Source organism: Trachurus trachurus (assembly GCF_905171665.1).
Source record: "Trachurus trachurus genome assembly, chromosome: 3".
NCBI lineage: Eukaryota > Metazoa > Chordata > Actinopteri > Carangiformes > Carangidae > Trachurus > Trachurus trachurus.
Window position 1 is genome coordinate 10,080,485 of NC_139893.1, and position 19,363 is coordinate 10,099,847.

Here is a 19,363-nt window from a genome sequence, read left to right on the forward strand (position 1 = left end):
CAAATCAAAAGATCTGAAGACCACAGCTAATTGATTTTGAAGAATTGATCTACAATAATGTCAAATTTCATCATAATATTTGAACCTCCACTTCCCAAAGTAAATTAAATTTGTATGAGTTTCATTTGAAAGCATGTATATGTTTAGGGGAGAAGCTGGAAAGGGTGCAAACTACAAATAAATACAGTGCTGGTTTCATACTTACAATAATCTGTAAATGAAATTCTTCTCCATTTGTTCATCTTCTGTAACATAATCATTAACAAAGGCTGTGGAAAAATTATTCAAAAAATGTATTTTTTTTGTCTTGAATGCGTTTTATTGTTATTAATATCTGTGCATTTACGGTTTACTGTTACAGTAAAAAAATGAAAAAAGAAAGATCAGCGACAGTAACTAGTTTATCTGTCTTCCCTAAGACAATAGGAAATGTTATTACAGCTATAGATTTAAAAGGAAGCAATGTTACATACAGGTTTACTGTATATTCACTAGTCTCGGGAATGATGAAGTTACAGACAATAATTTGTGCATTAATTACTGTAAAAGGCGAGTAAAGTCTATCTTAAGCAGCAAGAAGCAAGTAAAGTATATTTAAAAACAAGAAATTGCGCTACAACAGTGCATATTATAAAATTACGCATTTCCTCTCAACAGTGTGGCTCTAAAAAGCAAGGACCTTTTTAAAATAATCCATAGTGAATGATATCAATACCTTACACTCTTATTTAGCCTGAGATATTTAGATAATGGAGGAGTACAACAATTATGGTTAAATGCAAAAGTTTAAATTTTCTCGGATGCTTTAGTCTAAGATATTAAATCCTCTAACAAACATGTTTGTCATGTTGAGCTCCCACACTGGTTACAGTTCAGTTCCCTCACACACAGTTCACAGTTCACCAACACTCTGCTCAAAAAGACAAAGTCAATTGGATTCACTGATGCTTTTCATAAAAAGCTACCGGGACACATAATTATATCAATAATCAAACCTATGATAATTGCCTGCAATCATTTAGTAATTAAAATGACAAAGATAGTAAAATAAAGTTCTGTACAGTTACACATGTATAAATATGTCGAACATTTACGAATATGGTAAAATACAGAATTTACTAATATCAAAGTTTCAAAGTGCTGCGTATAATGAGGGCTATGTTCACCTAAAAAAAAGTACCACTTAATAGAGATGCAAAGTGAGATTAATGAACATTCAATTACAGTATCCTCTTTGTACAATATACATAGCATATGATGTAAAGTATGTGAGTCTAATTGTAAACACAGTAAGTAATTTCCAGTGCATCAGGGGCAAATTATCAATGTTCAAAATATATGATACAGTAACAATGACAGCATCACCTCACTACTGTAACTTGGTTGAAGCAGAAGCAGCTCAACAAACGTTTCTCCAAATATGTCGCATATACAGTAATATGTAACTTAAACTTTTTTCACTGTCATTTTTACACACTCTGATCAGCTACAGTTTGCATGGATGATTATCTTCTCGTTTAGATGTTCAGCTGCATTACAGAATGGAGACACTGTGACAGCCCCACTAGCTGCTCAATAAAAACAAAGAGTACACACAAATACAGCATATTTGTGCAAATTATGGCTGCACTCCGTTCACCTCTGGTTAGAAGTGATGTCTCTTCGACTTCAGAGAGTGTCTCCTCTTCCTCTTCCTGTGGCACTGCTCCCTCCTCTCCGGCCAGGGGAAACCGTTCTCGGCGGTTCTGTAGGCCTCGTCATACTCGTCGCTGTCGGAGTCGGCCTCGGCCGCCGGGAACACTTTGTCTGGGAAAACCTCCTTCAGCTTGGAAGAGAAGAACGCCTCGAGGCTGCGTCCTGCCTGGGCCACCTCAGAGTCAGGCTACGGTCAGAGAGAGAGAGAAAGAGGGATTATAAGTGAAGCACTGGCTGATTACGGTTATATTTATTTATATATTTAAACTAGGATTTGTTGAGATCATTTTACACACAGGGTATCACTTTTTAACTTACATAATTGAACTTTGCACAGTTGCGGAACATGAGACGAACATCTGCAACAAACTGATCTGGTGAGTTATAATGCCGACTGTTCCTCTTGTTGAGTTTGGCTCTGATCACAGACAGATCCATCGGCCTCTTGATGATCTGGTAGTAATGACGAGCCTGCATGGGGAAAAAAAGCGTTTTAAGTTCTCATGTTGAATTTAGTTCAATTTAATGACCTCATAGCCATTTCCCCTTCTAAATGCAAGTAAATGTTCCACTGATTGCGTTATGTATCACTGTGATGTCCATCAGAGTTTCAGTGTAACCTGTGGAGGTTTTGAGCAGAGTTATCAAATTTTAGATGCTTTTATCTGTGCGCTCCATTTGTCATGTATTTTCTATATGAAGAAGAAGAAGCATGTGGCAAAACAGCTGCTGGTGGTAAAGCACCAAGAAAAGTTGTGAAGCAGCAGTAAAAGAAGAGAATAATTTGACTGTTAGTCATGCCTCAAATTATTCCAAAGTTCAGCTTTTAAATGTCTAATGAGGAGTGAAATGCATTCAACACATTTGTCATGCCTTGAGGACGTTGTGTTTTGGTGAGAGAATTGTGCATTAAAAGATCCCACAGGGCACGTTAAAACCCACTGAGCCTCAACGTAACAGCAGTTAAAGTCGGTGTGTGTTTATGTGAAGAGAAACATGAGGAAAAACTACTGTGATGTCACTGTAAATCTAATGAAAAATGGATGAGGAAAGCGTGATCACTCACAAGTGGACTGACGGGCTCATGGAAGGGAGCGCTCAGGATGTTACTGAGGATCAGGAGAGTCAGCCGCTCGCATTTCTACAAAGAGTCGACAAAACACAAAATGTGTCAAAAGAAAGCACAGTCACAGAAATCACATACAAAAACACTAAACGTCATTATTATTAATGCAGCGAGAGAAGTGACCTACTCTCTGGTCGCATGCAGACAGCCCATGAACCAGTTTGTGTTCTCCAGATGTTCTCTCGTTCTCACAGTCATAGTCAACCTCTGGCTGCACAACATCCCTGCACAGGCTGCAGAGCCAGTCTCCTCTAAACAGGGGAAGAAATAGCATCAGGTTAACAGCTAACAGCGCTAAATAAATAATCTAAAAGGAGGTGGGTAATGTTAAAGGGATAGTTCAACATTTTGGTATATTGGCCCATTGCCATAATCCCTATAGTCATAGCAGTAGTTTCGTTACCTTTAATTGTCAGTGCAAGCTATTTTTAGAACAGCGGAGCAGAGCCGCGAGCTGCTCAGAGCTACGCTACGGAGGCTAATGGGATTTCTTGGTTTCCCTCATCAAACTCATCAAATACACAATCCAACAACTCCAAAACGCTCTGGTGGACAAGTTGTGACCTGCACATTCACCACGCTATGAGATAATAACAGAACGTTACCAGACAGAGTTGTTTTAGAGGTAAATTCATGCAAAACAGCTGATGCGCGTTCCCATCGGGGGCAGATTTTCGGCAAGCAGTCTCTGCATTTACCTCGAAAACAACTCTGTCTCGTAACGACAATTAAAGGTAACGAACCTACTGCTATGACTATAGGGATTATGACAATGGGCCATTTTGCCAAAATGTTGAACTATCCCTTTAAATGTATACAGTGTAAGGAGCTTACGAGGGGAAGCTTAGCAGAGATGGGATGTGGCAGGACAGGTGGAAGACTTTTGGACAGCGGTCACAGCACAGCAGGTCTCCTCCAATCAGACACACGGCACAGAAGTCCTCGCTCTCCATCTCGGCGCCGTCCTGCTCGGGCTGGACGTCGTCCGGCCCCCTCAGAGGCGCCGGGTTTGACATCAGAAGAGCCCTCTGAACTGGTCCCACGTGGGATTCCTCCTCCAGGTCAGAGCGAAGCGGTTGCGGGTCGTCATTTGTCAATTCAGGTTCAGAATCGACGTCGAGCTCAGACTCCACAGAGCCCTGAGAGTCCGGAGGCTGATCGGACGCTACGTTAGAGTCGGTCTCAGCCTGATAACTGGGATCATATACGAGCTGAATGTCAGACTCTGTTTCAGCATCTTCTGACTCTGCATCAGCGTCCAGCCCTTGGCCGTCGTCTGATCCAGCTCCTGCATCTGATTCTGGGTCCGCCTCATATTCTAGACTTGGCTCTGAATCCCCTGCAATATCAGTGTCTCCACAGAGTCCCATCATCTCTCCTGCAGCTGCTGATTTCTCCTCAGACAGACATTCAGCCTCAGATGAAGACTCTGCGTTTGGATCAGTATCTGGTGAAGCATCTGTGTCTCCCTGTGGGTCTGGATCATCCCGGGAAACTGCTGCGTCTTCTGAGACCGACCGCGGGTCAGAGTCAGAGTCCAGATCCAGGACACAGGAGTAATTCTGTGGCAAATATTTAGGGTCTGTGGATTCTCTACAAGAGCTGAATCTCCCTCGGCCGTCAAACTCACTGCTGATTGACTGGTTACGAGTTAGTCGCTCTGAAGCATAAGGTGGCGCTGTGAGTGAGCGGGTGGTTCTCCTGGTCTCAGAGCTTCCAGCCATACCCTACATTTACAACAGAGAGAGGCAAACAAGAGGCTTTCATCATTCAACAATAATTTTTATTTAAAGGGATAGTTCAACATTTTGGCAAACTGGCCCATTGCCATAATCCCTATAGTCATAGCAGTAGGTTTGTTACCTTTAATTGTCGGTGCAAGCTAGTTTTAGAGTGGCGGAGCAGAACTGCCAGGTGCTCAGAGCTACGCTGCAGAGGCTAATGGGATTTCATGGTTTCCCTCATCAAACTCATCAAATACACAATCCAACAACTCCAAAACGCTCTCGTGGACAAGTTGTGACCTGCATATTCACCACAATATGAGATAATAATGTAACATTATGAGATTGAGTTATTTTCGAGGCAAATGCAGAGATTGCTGAAAAACTGTCCCTGACAGGAATGCGCATCAGCGGTTTTGCCTGAATTCACCTCTAAAACAACTCTGTCTCGTAACGTTCTGTTATTATCTCATAGTGTGGTGAATGTGCAGGTCACAACTTGTCCATCAGAGCGTTTTGGAGTTGTTGGATTGTGTATTTGAAGAGTTTGATGAGGGAAACCAAGAAATCCCATTAGCCTCCGTAGCATAGCCCTGAGCAGCCTGCGGCCTGGCCGTTCTAAAAATAGTTAATAATTAAAGGTAACAAACCTACTGCTATGACTATAGGGATTATGGCAATGGGCCAATTTGCCAAAATGTTGAACTATCCCTTTAATTAAAAATACTGCCATGTGAAAATATTGATAGAAACAAGTAACAGGAAATTAGGTAATTCACTAACGCACTTTAGAGAAAAAGGTCAATACCATTCTCAGTTCTGCATGTGAATATGAAGTTACTAGCAGCCAGCTGTTTGAAACAATGACTGTGACTTTGTAAACGAAGTCTGTCATCAATGAAACTGAAAATGTTTTGACTATGTTCTGTAATCCGATGGCTCACGTTTCCTCGACTGTATGAGAAGAAATGAGGCGTACCTGAGGCGCTGCATCGTGCCAGGGTCTCTGCTGTGGGGGGGTCTCACTCTTCTCCATGCTGCTGGCCGGTAACGGGTCACTCTGCCTCCGCCCGTGTGGGGGGAGCTGAGAGACGAGTATCTTGAGACGCTCTAAGCAAACCACTGGAACCCTGGGCCTCACTGAGTCCACCGGAGCATCTCTGCTACTGTTGAGGGAAGCAGAGAATTATTGTATTATTATTATTATTTATTGTCATGATTTGTACATGGACAGATGTTTGTGAGTTGTGAGCTGTTACACACCTGCCGTGGCCATTTCTCGTCATCCTGCATTTCTCCTTGGCCTCATAATCTACATTTTCATTTACATATGTGAAAGAATTGTCTGAAAAAAAAGAGAAAGATGATGAGCACATTTTCACAGATTTTGCATTTTTGTTTATTTGTGGATGTAAGAAACAATTGCATTCTAATTATAAGTAGTTTTTCCAGCACCTGGCTCTGTCTTATAGGACAGTCGAGGAGATCTGTGGCTGCTGGGGGCGACCGTTTCAGTCGAGGTTTCCTTGACAACACAAAGCACCCCATCTGAGGCTCTCCTCTGTCTGGGATCCACACTGATATACTGGGAACAAAAAAAAACAAGCGCACAAATGATTTGAACGAACGTTTTGATGTTGAAATGTAACATAACTTGAATTATTATTTTTTAATTCATTTAAAAATTTGTATATAGGGTGAAAAGTATCAGATTTAACTTTTATTGCTGTTTTTATAACTTTTTCACATATGCAGTAAGACTTGTAAAAAATGAAAACTGAAAATCTGCAATTTATTGGTTAATAGTGATATGATTAAAAGCTCCAAAATTGATCTTGTGATACGACGGTTTTAAACATTGAAACCGATCCCATTTTGGTGTGTCTACAAACATTAGTACTTGTATAAGTATTTCTCTTTAATTACAGCTCATATGTGGACAATGCATAACTGAACTCTGATCATTTCTACCATGCAGGCCAACAGAGCCCCTGTTCTTTCAGTCACGTGTGTGACTGCACTCTGACGCAGGGTTACCTTATTTACAGCTCCTGCCTCTAGGCTGTGATTGCATCCTGTGGGCCTTTCAGTGTAAGGACTGGAGGACGGGGCTGCCAGTTCTGCCGGGATGCTCTGGGAGCGCCTCTTCCTCCGTGAGCACACTGAAGTAGAGTTGAGCCCGTTGCTCTGCACGTCAGATACACAGTCGTGGGCTGTCGCTGACACCTCCAGGGACGTGGATCTCTGTCAGAAACACACAAACATGAGTATCTGAGCAGTGGTTTCAAGCTAGATCACATGCACAGATGCACCTGTTTGTACCATTAACAACAGAGAGGAGAGAAAAGGAGCGGGATGTGTGAGGTGGAGAGAAAAAAAAAAAACCTTGAGTGTCACACATGGACACACACATGAACAAAAACATCACTCAGAGCTTATTCTGGGGCTGATTCAAAACAACATGGAGAATGACCCACACAGCTGCATATATTACTGTTATTGTACAGAGAATGAAAGGTTTGGTTACAACACCAATTATCATATGTAAATTCACCATCAGGGCTTCAGAGTGGCCCTTTGATTTAGCCAGAACTGCAAATCACTCTCTTATATTAAAATTTCACTAATGCAAGTGTCCTGAAAAGCTCCTTTAAACGCCTCAGCTGTGTCTTCTGCTAATGGAGGCAGGGGGGCTGGAAAATCATTTAACACCATTTTTTTTCTCAACACGTGCCTCTATTCTTTTCTCTTTTTTTCTCTTTTCTTTTTCTAGTGCACCATCATACATATTCAGGCCAGGCTGACACTGAGCACGTGCTCCTAAGTATCATGCGATTAAAACACTTACCTGATCCATGCCCCTTGGGAGAGGTGTGCAGGATTCAGAGTGTGGAGGAAAATAGACTGTAATCCTTCTCTCAGGAATGATTTGGGGAGGGTTGTAGGAATTTATCTCCAAGTGCAAACCAGCTCAACTCAAACTCCCACTGTTCCCTTAGTGACTCATTAATGACAGGTTAAGTACGTAAATGACTGCACCCATGTGGTTTTATGTCGCTTTCAGATGCTGTGACTTGAACGTATAAAAAAATATATATATATCTTTGTGCTTGAAATCATGCATCTTGAGATTTTTTTTTTTTTTGAGGGGTGATTATGTGGCTGCTCAACCCCCCGGCATCAAGTTTCACTGTGATGAACAGTGCTCTGCAGGATTTTAGGACGCGTTGCTATGAGCAGCTCTGCTTTAATTGTCAGAGCAGGTCTTTGTTTTCCCATCATCCTCTCTTCATAAAAGCAAGAGCAGGTTTCTGTTGCACCATCTGTTTTCAGGCTAGCTGTCATCTCTGGAAAGTGATCAATCTGGCATTAAAATAAACACCGTTGCTTTCAGTTTCAGCTGTTCAGACACAGACAGTGCAATAACCCTCTGCCATATAAAAAACCTTTTCTTCACTGGTTTTTGCTTTAACCTAAATATTATTTAATGACATAACTTTTTAATTTGGCATTGTCTCCTTTGCTGTTTGTTCTTGTTGTAAGCAAGTGTCTGAACATCTGTGTTTAAAGGAAATAGACCTGCCTATAATCGATACTTTGTGGTTTTTGAGAAGTGTGTAAAAACAGAGCTGTGTGGTTTACCATTTCATGAGATGTGAGATGGGTTCAAATTTTGTTTGAGCCTCACAGAAGCTTTGCAGGACCACGTGTGAAACGAAAAACCGAAAACTGAGGTGCAAAAAAAATCCCACCACATGTCCTACTTTGATGATCAGAAACAAATACATGTTCAACTCTGGTGCTTTACTTCGTGGCCTTATGAAGCTGAATGCTGCTAAAACAGTTACAGTATGTTGTGCTGAGCTGTGCACTTTATTTTTCTGCAAAGTTTATTATGCATGGTCCAAGACAAATGTGTGCAATATTTAATATGCAATACATTCAGAGTCAATGCATCTAAGCCTAATGTGTGAAAATGTGCTCTTGGAGTTTTATCATGAATGGTTTATACATTTGACACAAGCATATCAACTGATGCTTAAATTGAGTTAATCCCTTTCTGTAGAAGCGTATATGAAATTAGTATTAACTCCCTTCTTATTTTCTTTCTGTCAGCAGACATATAAATGTATTTTATGGTCAAGTGCACCGTATGTATTTTTTACTTTGTGATATGACTGTGGGCTTCAGAGCAGCTACTGGTCAGGAATGAACTCTCCATCTCAATGCAACAAGATAACAACTGCCTCTGCTCTCAAGAAGTTTGTGTGATATGACTGGAAGCAGCAGTTCAGCTGAGTGTGAACCTTGTGGTGAGATTTTTCAACCTGGTATTTTTAGTTGTAGATAATAATAATATAAAAGAAAAAGTACAGTACAGTATCAGTTTCTCACCCGGCCATCCCTGTGGTCTCTGAGGGTCAGCGCAGGTCTTGTCCTCTGCTGCTCTTTTCTCAGCTCTGCAGCCGGAGGAACTCTGCGTTGCTGCTGCTGTTGGCCAGGACTGGGTGCCATCCTATCCTCATCCAACAGCTCTCTGCTTTCAGCCACTGCTGAGTGACCACGAGTCTCCTCTGCTCTGCATCTCTCCTCCCAGCTCTCTTCAGTCATCACATCTCTGTCCACGGCTGTGTGGCTGAGCTCCTGCTGCAGACCTGTGCTGATCGATAGCTTCCCCTGGCACTGGCCTGGCCTGCTACGCTCTGCACTTAGCTGAGTCTGGCTGTCTGCAGGAATCTCTCTCTGGTGTGGGTGATGAGAAAGATAAGATTTAGACTGAGAGTGGGTTTGGGAGTCAGCAGCTTGAGGCTGGGATGTAGCTCCTCGACTGCAATTGAGCTGGATCATTGGCACAGGTGATGTAGGGGGAGGACAGTGCGTGGAGCTCTCTGAGTCCCAACATCTCTGAAGCTGTTGGCTCTGGTGCAGGGAGGCAGAGATATGGGCAGTCTGAACACAACTGGAGTTATAAAGTGTGGCGTCCACCTGGCTCTTGTCCAGACTGGGCCGATCTGGCTGAGAGGGAAAGCCATGCAGGCAACACATCTGGGGCTCACAGCAGGTCTGATACCCACAGCCTGGCTCCCGTCCTCGGTGAAACACAGGCTGCAGAGCCAAGCAGGTGATGGGCTGAGGCCTCATTATACTGGAGCAGGCCAAACTCTGAGGGTAAGTGCAGTTTCCCCCTTCAACAGTCAGATGACCTGCAGAAAAACACAGACATAGTAAGAGCTATGTTCACGTATGTCATATGTCAGTCAGAATAATGATATATAATAATAATATTAAAGCAGAAGTAAGTGGAATGTTTGTGTTAATATAAGTCTTAAATAGTTATATCTTCCGACAGCAATCACTTATATAGAGTGTTTGGTCCGAAACACGTGTCTGTCAGTCACTCTGCTCTGCTGTAAGCCAAGGAGAAAACTTTCCTTGTATCCTACAACCTTTATCCAATGAGGAGAGAGAACGCCATAAAGGGGCGGTCCTCTCTGTGTGTGTAGCCAAGGGATGCGCGTGAATGTGGTGACGTAGGGACGAGGGCGGGGACTGCTAACTCCATCCACTGACAGGAAGTTAGCCAAAACAACCGGATCGCTTACTTCTGCTTTAATAATAATAATAACAACAGTAATGGTTTATTTAGAGTGATCTAAAAGTGACAAACTGACTTCTAGGTGAAAACATTTAGGAATTTACTGAAACCTCTCAACAAAAAATGCATTAACAGTTTAACTTGAGGTTTACTTCCATCATATTTTACATTTCTATATTGTGATAGAATAGTCTTCTTGCTTCAGTAGCATTTATTTTACCTAAAGAGGAAATCTGCTTCATCCAGTAACTGGCATCCCAGTTGAACTTGATCTTGACAGGACTCCACGGGTCTGAGTGGAGCGATGGCTCAAGCAGTTGCTGCATCTGGAGTGAGATCTGCAGGAGGAATAGATAATCTGTGTATGAAAATCACAGTGATTTCCATTGTAATAATATAAAAAAAAGCTGAAGGTTTGCTCAAAAGATCCCCTCTATAATAATGGCGAGACAATAATTTGGATTTTCTTTAAAACTTGAGCCACTGCAAAAAAACACAAATATATATTAACATCCTCCATTTGTAGCCACAACACTGGTTTTGAGATTAGGTTTAAAGACAATGCAGACAATGTGCTACTGCCCTTCAAAGAGCTGCATATCTAACAAAAGACAAAGTCACAGAATAAAGGTCAAAACAAAGAGGTTGAGTTTTTGTCCTGTATATGGTTCAGGCTCCAAAAACGCTACATGTCCTTTCTAAATCCTGTGTTTGGTAAACGTCTGAATCTTTCAAACTCCATCCTTCCAGTTCATAGCACAGCTTCTCTGCTTAAAATCTGTAGTTTCTGAGCTGAAGCCAAAATAGTTAAGCTGATGCAACTTCAGTAATTTTCTCAGGCTTACTTTCACAAAGCTCCTCCAGAGACACAGAGGACATTGTACGAGTGCTTCACTGGCTCAGCAGCACTGAGCTCTAAACTGACCTTTACCTGAATACTCAGTGGAGTTCCCCATTTAATATAGATCTGAGAGGGTTTCCTTCATCAAAGAAGACAAAAAAGAGGCAAACAACTTGTTGTTCTACTCCCTCACAGGGATTAATTACACATTCCTCACAGGACCGTGTGTGTGTGTGTGTGTGTTGTAGTAAGACAGTGGACATCTGTTGACGGTCCTGTCACCGTACCAGAGCCCTGCTGAAGAGCACCGGGCCTCTGCAATGGTGGGTTGTAGCCCAGGTGACGAACTTCTGAACGTGGTCCAGCTGGCCACAGGTCTCTATTGCCCCCTGCAGCTGGTCCTCCAGACGCTGCTGGAAGTCCTCTGTGATTTTCTGTGAGGACACCCGTGAAAATGCACTCGGTTAGGTGTAATTACTGGCACACTGAGAGCATCACTGCTTGGACTGCGGGCTTAATCGATGACTCTTTTTTTCTGACAGATGAGATGTTGACTTAAGCGGCTCTGACATATTATTATGGGGTCTCGTTTGCTTGCTTTCGGGACTGATTACATCACGGCCGTTTCAGATTCTTTGCATGTACACTCACGGCTGGCTGAACGATAAGAGGGAAAGAAAGAAAGAGAAAGTAATTACCTCCAGTTGCTCTATTAATAGGTTGGCTCGTTTGTTAAGCTCGTTCATCATAATCATCTTTGCCATTTTAATCTGGTTCTCTGCCTTCCTGTGTGCAATCTTTACTCCATGAAGTCTATGAAGACAGAAAAGAGAAAATAAATGGTTCAGTCCAGGCAGAAAAATCCCAAATGCAGGAGGGAAGAAAGCAGCAGGGGCATTTCAGACATTAATTTATGCATTAGCTTGCTATACTTCACACTGTTCAATGGAAGAAGTTGCTCAGACCTGGGAGTATGATTATGGCGACCGTGTGCGAGTCTGAAACCAACCTGCCCTCTATCTTCTTAGCATTGTTCTCTACTGCAGACCTCCTCTCCTCGACTTGCACCATCAGGTTTTCAAACAGCCACTGCTGATCCTGTAGGGCCTTCCCGATCTGCACCACCCTGTGCACATGAGAGAGATCACAGCACCAGATAGAAAGTTCATTAATTTATTCTTTGGGCATGCAGAACACCAGAATTAAATTAGTTTCCCCTGGGGACACGACATTATGCTTGTGACCTTAGAGGCAGCTACTGTACTGTAACATCACAGAAAACAAAAGCGCATGAATACTTAATAGGTATTAGGCAGGCCAAGGGTAGTGTATGCAGATACAGATGATAAAAGTGACAAGACAGTTAAAGGGTGTTGTTGCTCAGAGGAAGTTTTTAACCTGCGGTTAGCCCTTCTCTGCAGTGTCCTTGTGCTGCGTATCTCAGCACTGACCTGTGGTTTTTGTGGGAGGACAGGTGACAGCTGCTACAGCACAGAAGGTCACATGACTCACAAAACAGCTCCAAGGGCTCCTGTCTGTGAGAGTGGCACATTAGGAGGGAACAAGGATATGACCCCGGGCCTAAAAGACAAGAGAGAGGGGAGGGGGGGAGATGGGGGGAGAAGAGAGGAGCATTAGCAACACTTGACAAGCGATTCACACCCAGAGGTAGAGCCGGCCCTGTGCAGCACTTTAACAAAAGCAAAAGAAGTATTTGGCGAGAACAAACAACTACAGTGCAGCCAAACATTTAATCTATCAAACTAAACAGGTGAACAACCAATAGAGCAATGCTAGCTGTTTCCCCGTATCAAGTTAATATGCTAAGCTAATTTGATGGCCTTGAGATTTTATATTTACCACACAGACTGTGCATGGAGTGTTTTCTATTGTCTCATCCAACACTTGGCTTGAAAGGGAACAAAAGAAAAGACACAAAGTTTTCCAGGATTTAATGTCAGACAGTTCTGAAGATGCTGAGACTCGATATTTTTAGTTTTCAGTTGTTTATTCTACTTTTTTCTGGATTATTATTTTCAAAAGGGAGTTTGTTCTTTAAACAAGTGACCACGACAACTGAAAGATAAATTGGTGATTGGTAAACACATTTACTGTATTAGGAGGTTTTCATAGCACAATAAAGTCCTGTGCACTTTTACCAAAGGGTTCAACTGTGGGAAACCTCAAGTTGAGGTTGCAGTGAGAACGTGTTAAACAGCGCTGTCAAAGATGTAAATGAACCGTATCTCAGTGTCGTCCAACAGGCCTTTGATGCACCAACAACCGCACATGCACACACAGAAATGATCTCTCACTCGCTTCTAAATAGGTCACTGTATGAACTGAGCTGGTCTATCTAACTATAGTTGGATCAGGCTAATGAACGCAGCCCTACTGCTCTCTGCTGGCCAGCTCACCTCAACCAACCCCCCTCCTGCCTGCACACCGAAACACGGCTCTGTGGTAGAGAGCTGAGCATCACCCTGTGTGCATCGACCTGATCTCACTGACCACATCCTGTCTGTCAGCGCAGTCACACGGCTTTTCTCACAAGTAAACAAGCAAAACAGTAACACTCCCACATCAAAATAAAGGTGTCTAGGATCTGCTTGTTAAGATCTGTCAACTCGTGCAAAGCAGACCTGCAAAAAAGCAGATGGTAAAAAACCTGCCAGGCATACTTGAGGGTCTTTAAATAGCATCGCACTAATATTAGCAAAAACTGAAATTGTGCGAGCAACTTCAGAATCTGGGACGTTGTGTTAAAGAAGGGTGTAATAAAACACAGGGATCTCCAGAAACTATTATCAACCATCGCAACTGTCATGCATTATTCATTGCAATGACTCCTACAGAGACATGATTAACAAACAGAGCACAGAAATGAAAACAAAACCCAAACAGGATTTCAAATGACAGAGAGGCAGACAGAAAGACTGTGCTTGCACCACTAATAATCTGTCATACTGGTCTGGAAAGTGGCTGTAACAAAATCCTGAAATGCATAAATAGCTTGCCTTGTCCAGTTGGTGGCAGGGAACTGGAGCCTCTCTGGTGCAGGTCGGGACACTGGGTGGCACTGGGCCTCTGCTGCTGGTGCATGTCTGTGTACTGGGATGTAGCAGGAGCTCTCTGATGCTGATGCTCATCTGTGCACTGGTAACACAACCACTTGTTGCAGAGTGTGCACAGACTCTGGGCGAGTGTCGGCTCTGTGCACTCTGAGCAGCTCTGACAAGAGAAACAAAGAGAAACCTCTGCTGTTCAAAATGTACAGTGCATACACAACCACACACACAGGATTACGTGATAATAAGATGAGGTCGCATACATCTGATATATATGTGTGGTAGCTCAACTTTGTGCTACATCACACTTTCAAGACTTGTTATTTGTTTTCAGGCTTGCAAATGCCTCAGAGACGTTTTCGAATGATACTAGTGAGCTCTTCATGAAAATAAAACTGAACCTTCATTTGTTTAAACTATTATTTATTTTTCCAATCCTTTGAAATAACATTTAATAGATTGTAAAAATATAAGCCATGAAATCTGTTAAAATAAGGACATTTTTATTATTACAAAAAATGGTGAAACATTTCTTACTCCCTTGTGTTTATATTGATTTTGTTTCACATAAAAAGACACAATAAGATGAGACACACTCAAGCTATTTTCACCTGACCAGTACTTAATTATTCCCTGTGGGGAAATTCACCCTCTGCAGGTGACCCTTCCTACAAATTTAGGAACAAGTGAACAGCACCTCGGGACCAAATCCAGTTTTAAACCCTGTGCTGCATCCAAAGGCAACAGCAGGAGTATTCCTTATTTTTAACATATCTTTTTGGGGGTGAAGAGAGGAGACGAAGACAAACACAGAAAGCACATCAACTCTGCACAGAAAGGCCCCACATTGCTCTAAAGGTGATTCAATCACAGGATCAACAGTGTAAAGTCAGAAACTGCAGCAAATTCCTGGTGAATTACGTCTCTAGCTAGCGAAAAGGAGACAATAGTGAAAGTAACACCTTACCTTCTCCATTTCAGTGCTTTAAAGAGAGGAGCTGTTGCCTTCTCAAATGGGAGAGAGAAGAGAGTGAGCAGCCTGACGCCTCAGCAGCGGTAACACTGAGGCTTCTAGCTAAGGCAGGAAGCAGCGCGCACCGAGAGGTGGCCCCAGAGGAGACGGCTTACATGACAGCCTCACGGTGCTCTCTCCTCCCCCAGTTCATCCATGTGTAGGACCCCCTCACTGCAGCAGAGGAGAAGAGTGTCACGTTCAAATTCATCCTCCGCTCGCTGATGAAGCCAACAAGAAAAAAAAAAAGAAAGAAATAAAGAGAGAAAATCTAATCCTTTTTCTTAAATAAGCCTGTGCATAATAATTGGGAATTAGGGAGATAAGATAATTATTTTTTTGTAGGGCAAAATATCCCCGCAAGCCTTTTCCAAAATGGAAGAAAGAAGACCAAGTGACCTACAATGAGGGAGGAGGGAGAAATTGTAATGTAAGCAACTTTTAGTTCTTTGGAGCAGACATCATGAGGAAAGATGAAGTGATGTGAGGCTCCGGTTGTGTCGGGCTAAGACAGGACGGGCCGGCTGTGGCCTTCTTCCACTGGGACATATCCCAATGGAACTACACACTAACGTAGCACACCGAAAACCGGGTCAGGCTCTGATAAGCTCCAGATGGGACTCCTGCAAGTCTCCAGCACTCTGAAATCAATTAAGATTTTAACACAACATGTCAAGAAAATGAAAAGCACAAGGACAGAGAAGGAGCTCACCGTAGACAAAGAAGAAGGAAACTTGAAGACAGAGGGGATAGTGTGAGAAAAAAAAAATCTGCAAAAGAAGCAGTTGCATGGTGATATGAAAGTTGAAAAAAAAAAGGAACCAGAGAACAGGATATCTGAAATTAAAACACACACATCATCTTTTGAAAATAGCTGAGAATTTGGCAACTGTAACATCTGGAGCTGTGACTACAAGTCTGCCTAACAACAACCCCTGCAGCCTGACCTACAAATCTGACAACTTTCTCATCCTTGGGTGCTTCAGTGGGGAGCTCAGAGCAATCCCATTCCCCACTGCGTGTTAAAAGACCCAATTTGAAACACAATTAGTCAGTCGTTGTACACCTCTCGTTCACTCAGCTCTGTGGCGTTTTCAAACTGCGCACTTGCCTTTCTCTGAACCTCCACAGCTTCTATAAGAGACCTCCTGCCACCAGCTCCCTCTGTCCTGCTACGGCATCTCATGAGACGTCACAATAATAGAAACCCGTGCCGTGATCTCCTCTTTGAGAGCTCCCACCTATAAAACGTCTATTAACACTGAGGTGATGAGATCAGAGTGGGAGCAGGATCATCTTCAACCCTTAAGTTATGAAGCCATTTGACGACATTCTCCAACACGCCTTAACTTAGAAAATGCAAAAAAAAAAGTCCTTTAAAACCAAGAATTGTTTATCAGAGAGAAAAAAAACAATTGAAATCATTTGTGTATCCTCTCTGAGTTAACTTGGTTAAAAAGCTTCAGTTGCTGCCGCCTCACGCAGAGACGAGGCCGTTAAGAGATGTTTCCTCATTTATGTTCATCTTCTCATTATGTGCTGCTTGAACTATTACAGTTGATGGGATCTCACCATGTGCCCCTCTTTGCAAACAGCTCTAAACCATCCACAGTGGTTTTACTTTCTGTGTTCACACTGACGGCTCACTCTTGTACAACTATTCTGTCTTATCTGAAAACTTCATTTAGAAAACCCTCATTAGAAAAACCCTAATTATTAATTCATTCACTGTCAGGATGAAAATTAATTTGATACACTGATTAATTCAGTGTCAAGCTTATCATTCCTTTTCATTTACTATAGTACATTTTAATCTGTAGGAGCTGATGTTTATCTCATGACGTTTGGGTCAAGAATTGAACGGACAAATTGGTTCGGTAAACACCTTATTTTTTAGAAATCTTAAATCTAAACAAAATATGATCATATTTCTTGACCAGATTGCAGTGTGATGGAGTGACAGCATCTTAGGTCTCAATATGGCTTCAAGTGAATTTTACTACTTAACTAAATATTGAATTTGCAGATGCAGAATATATTAAATGAAATAAAGGGAAAAACAAACCTATAGACTTTTATTTAGAGGCTATTCAAACAGCTATCAGTGGGGTGGAGCTATCAGTATAATTTATTTATGCCATAGTACTTCTAAAATCCTCACTACCACCCTAGTGAGGTCATGATTTATGGGCACAAATTAGCAGAACCAGTTTTATTTTATGTAGCCCAAGATTACAAATCACAAAGGCCCTTGATGTAGATTTTAAAAGTTTATGAAGACAAGCTTTAATCTCACTACACACACAAAACATCATCACATTTTTTATGACTATGGAGCCTGGTATTCTTCACTAGAGAACAATAAACCCCTGTCTGGGTCTCATACTGAAGTCATGGGGATACTACCATTATAAACGAATAGAGCCGCACAGTTGAATTGTATTACTCCTTGTATGAAGCTGTGGGAATTCGGGAATTGCAGTAATTTCCTTATGGCATGTTAGACGTTTGGCTCCCTGCTCCATCTGCTCATGGCTGTGTCAGAGTGACAGCACTTTATCAACGCGTCTACGTCTAATAAGCAGCATGTCAGTCAAACTGCAGAGAACCACCTGCCCCCGCATCCCTAATATCCTCTTCCCCCCGCCTGCCTCTGCATTGGCAGCCTCACCTCCAGCGCATCACTGAGCGTGAGACTATTTTTTAGAAAGTGCGCATGAGATTACGCCCCTATCATGGCATCATGGTGCGATCCACAACACAGCGAGAGAGGGCAGCCTGCAGAAAATAAAAAACAGCTAAAGTCAGCAGCACACGGATAGTTTGGTGTGTGACGCTGAGTCCAGGAGCTGTTTGTGTACAAATATACAGTAACTGCGCTGCTGGAGGGAGTGCACGGCGCGTGTAAAAACATCCTGTCAGGTAAACATCAGTGTGCGCGCGTGTGAGGATGCGAGCGCTGTTTTGTGTCCGGTGCAAACGAGACTGTCAGACCTGCGACTCAACTTGTGTCGGTGCTGTCAGTCAGGTGTGCAGCAGCAGCAGCAGCAGCAGCGGCATCAGCGGCATCAGCGGCAGCAGCGTCAGTAGCGGAGAGTTTTGGTTTCTGTTACCTTGACCCGCGCGTCTCCGATGTGCGTCGATCCTCCCCATCGGATGTCGCTCTTTAGTCCGGCCAAAAATTTTTGGAGATTCCAAGTCTCGCAGTTAATCGTGAGATTTTAATGCCCGTTCTCATGCAACACTCCTGACGTCTCTCAAAGCGGTAGTGTGACGATTATACTCGTAAAGTTTAAAAGAATGGCATTGTGGGTAACATCACTGATGCCATACGAGGTCGTAAGTAGAAACACGTCATCTCAGGAAAACAACAACAACAACACGATGTGAAAATTCACCGGATAGAGGTGAAAACGAGCACTACACAGCACTGAAACCAATCATCAGAACTTAAATCACCAGAAATACAAGTTTTGCATGGTTCCTCATTATGCATTATGATGCATATAGGGTGGGATCATTTGAAATATCTCAAGTAAATACCTCCAAATTGAACTTGAGTGCAGCAATCGACTGACAGCTTTTCTTTGCAGATGAAGATTTTACACATATCTGCTTTTTAAAAAAAAAATACAGATTGCTAGATGAGATTAGGTTTGATCCACACCACAGAATTTACAGTACTCAGAGTTGGTTCAGTCAGTTACAACATTAAGATGCTTACATGTCACATAAAGACAAAAAAAAGATTCAAAATTACATTTTATTACAAAAATGTATTTGCTCTGCTGTTATTCAGAGCATAGCTTAAGCATCTACTGCTGAAAATGTAATGCTGACAGATACAATTTTCACTAAATTGCATATATTTTCTTATGATGCAATTCCACTGGAGGTTGCTGGGATATAAGTACATACCATGAGTAAGTAGAGACCATTATAATGAGATTGTTTCATTTAAAGTAGTAACAACAACAACAACAACAATAATAATGTGATTATTATTATTATTATTATTATTATTATTATTAGTGTGGTCACACTACTTTTGTTAAATGATCACTGTATACTTGTTCAACCACTGGCTGTGCATGTACAGCTTTTACACCTGATGCTCATCACAGTTACTTTACTTTAAATGTCACCTTTAATTGCTATGAAGGACACAAACAGGGGGAAAACTAATATGGCGACTGGAGTCAACAGTGAGCCTCTCAGTTAGCAGAGCTGATAACAGCATGGCACTGACAGCCACCAGAATGATGTGTGCAGACGTAATTAGGTTACCAGCAACATGTGGT

The 19,363-nt window shown here is 42.3% G+C and overlaps 1 protein-coding gene across 2 annotated transcripts; it reads right to left on the bottom strand.

Annotated features, from left to right (window-relative positions):
- Nucleotides 1–349: 349 nt before the first annotated feature.
- trim66 (tripartite motif containing 66) lies at nt 350–18,197 on the bottom strand. Of its 2 annotated transcripts, XM_083996080.1 has the most exons (18): nt 18,176–18,197; nt 15,018–15,236; nt 14,000–14,213; nt 12,434–12,563; nt 11,992–12,108; nt 11,681–11,795; nt 11,270–11,416; nt 10,362–10,479; nt 8,941–9,749; nt 6,583–6,789; nt 6,001–6,130; nt 5,809–5,890; nt 5,525–5,711; nt 3,656–4,548; nt 2,949–3,072; nt 2,762–2,836; nt 2,014–2,166; nt 350–1,882 (listed from the first exon to the last, which is right to left on the bottom strand). In XM_083996080.1, the coding sequence occupies exons 2-18, from the start codon at nt 15,024–15,026 to the stop codon at nt 1,646–1,648; spliced, it is 3,747 nt and encodes a 1,248-aa protein (XP_083852206.1). In that variant the 5' UTR covers nt 15,027–15,236; nt 18,176–18,197; the 3' UTR covers nt 350–1,645. The 2 variants fall into 2 exon arrangements, with proteins under 2 accessions (XP_083852206.1, XP_083852205.1); XM_083996079.1 differs by lacking the exons at nt 14,000–14,213; nt 15,018–15,236; nt 18,176–18,197 and having other exon boundaries at nt 8,941–9,288; nt 9,532–9,749; nt 12,434–12,559.
- Nucleotides 18,198–19,363: the final 1,166 nt, after the last annotated feature.

Excerpts from the sequence above, each read along its gene's own strand:
- trim66 (XM_083996080.1), bottom strand. Across the intron at positions 12,564-13,999 it reads CCTGCCACCAACTGGACAAG|GCCCGGGGTCATATCCTTGT; the intron begins GCAAGCTATTTA and ends CTTGTCTTTTAG. Across the intron at positions 1,883-2,013 it reads ACTGTGCAAAGTTCAATTAT|CCTGACTCTGAGGTGGCCCA; the intron begins GTAAGTTAAAAA and ends CTCTGACCGTAG.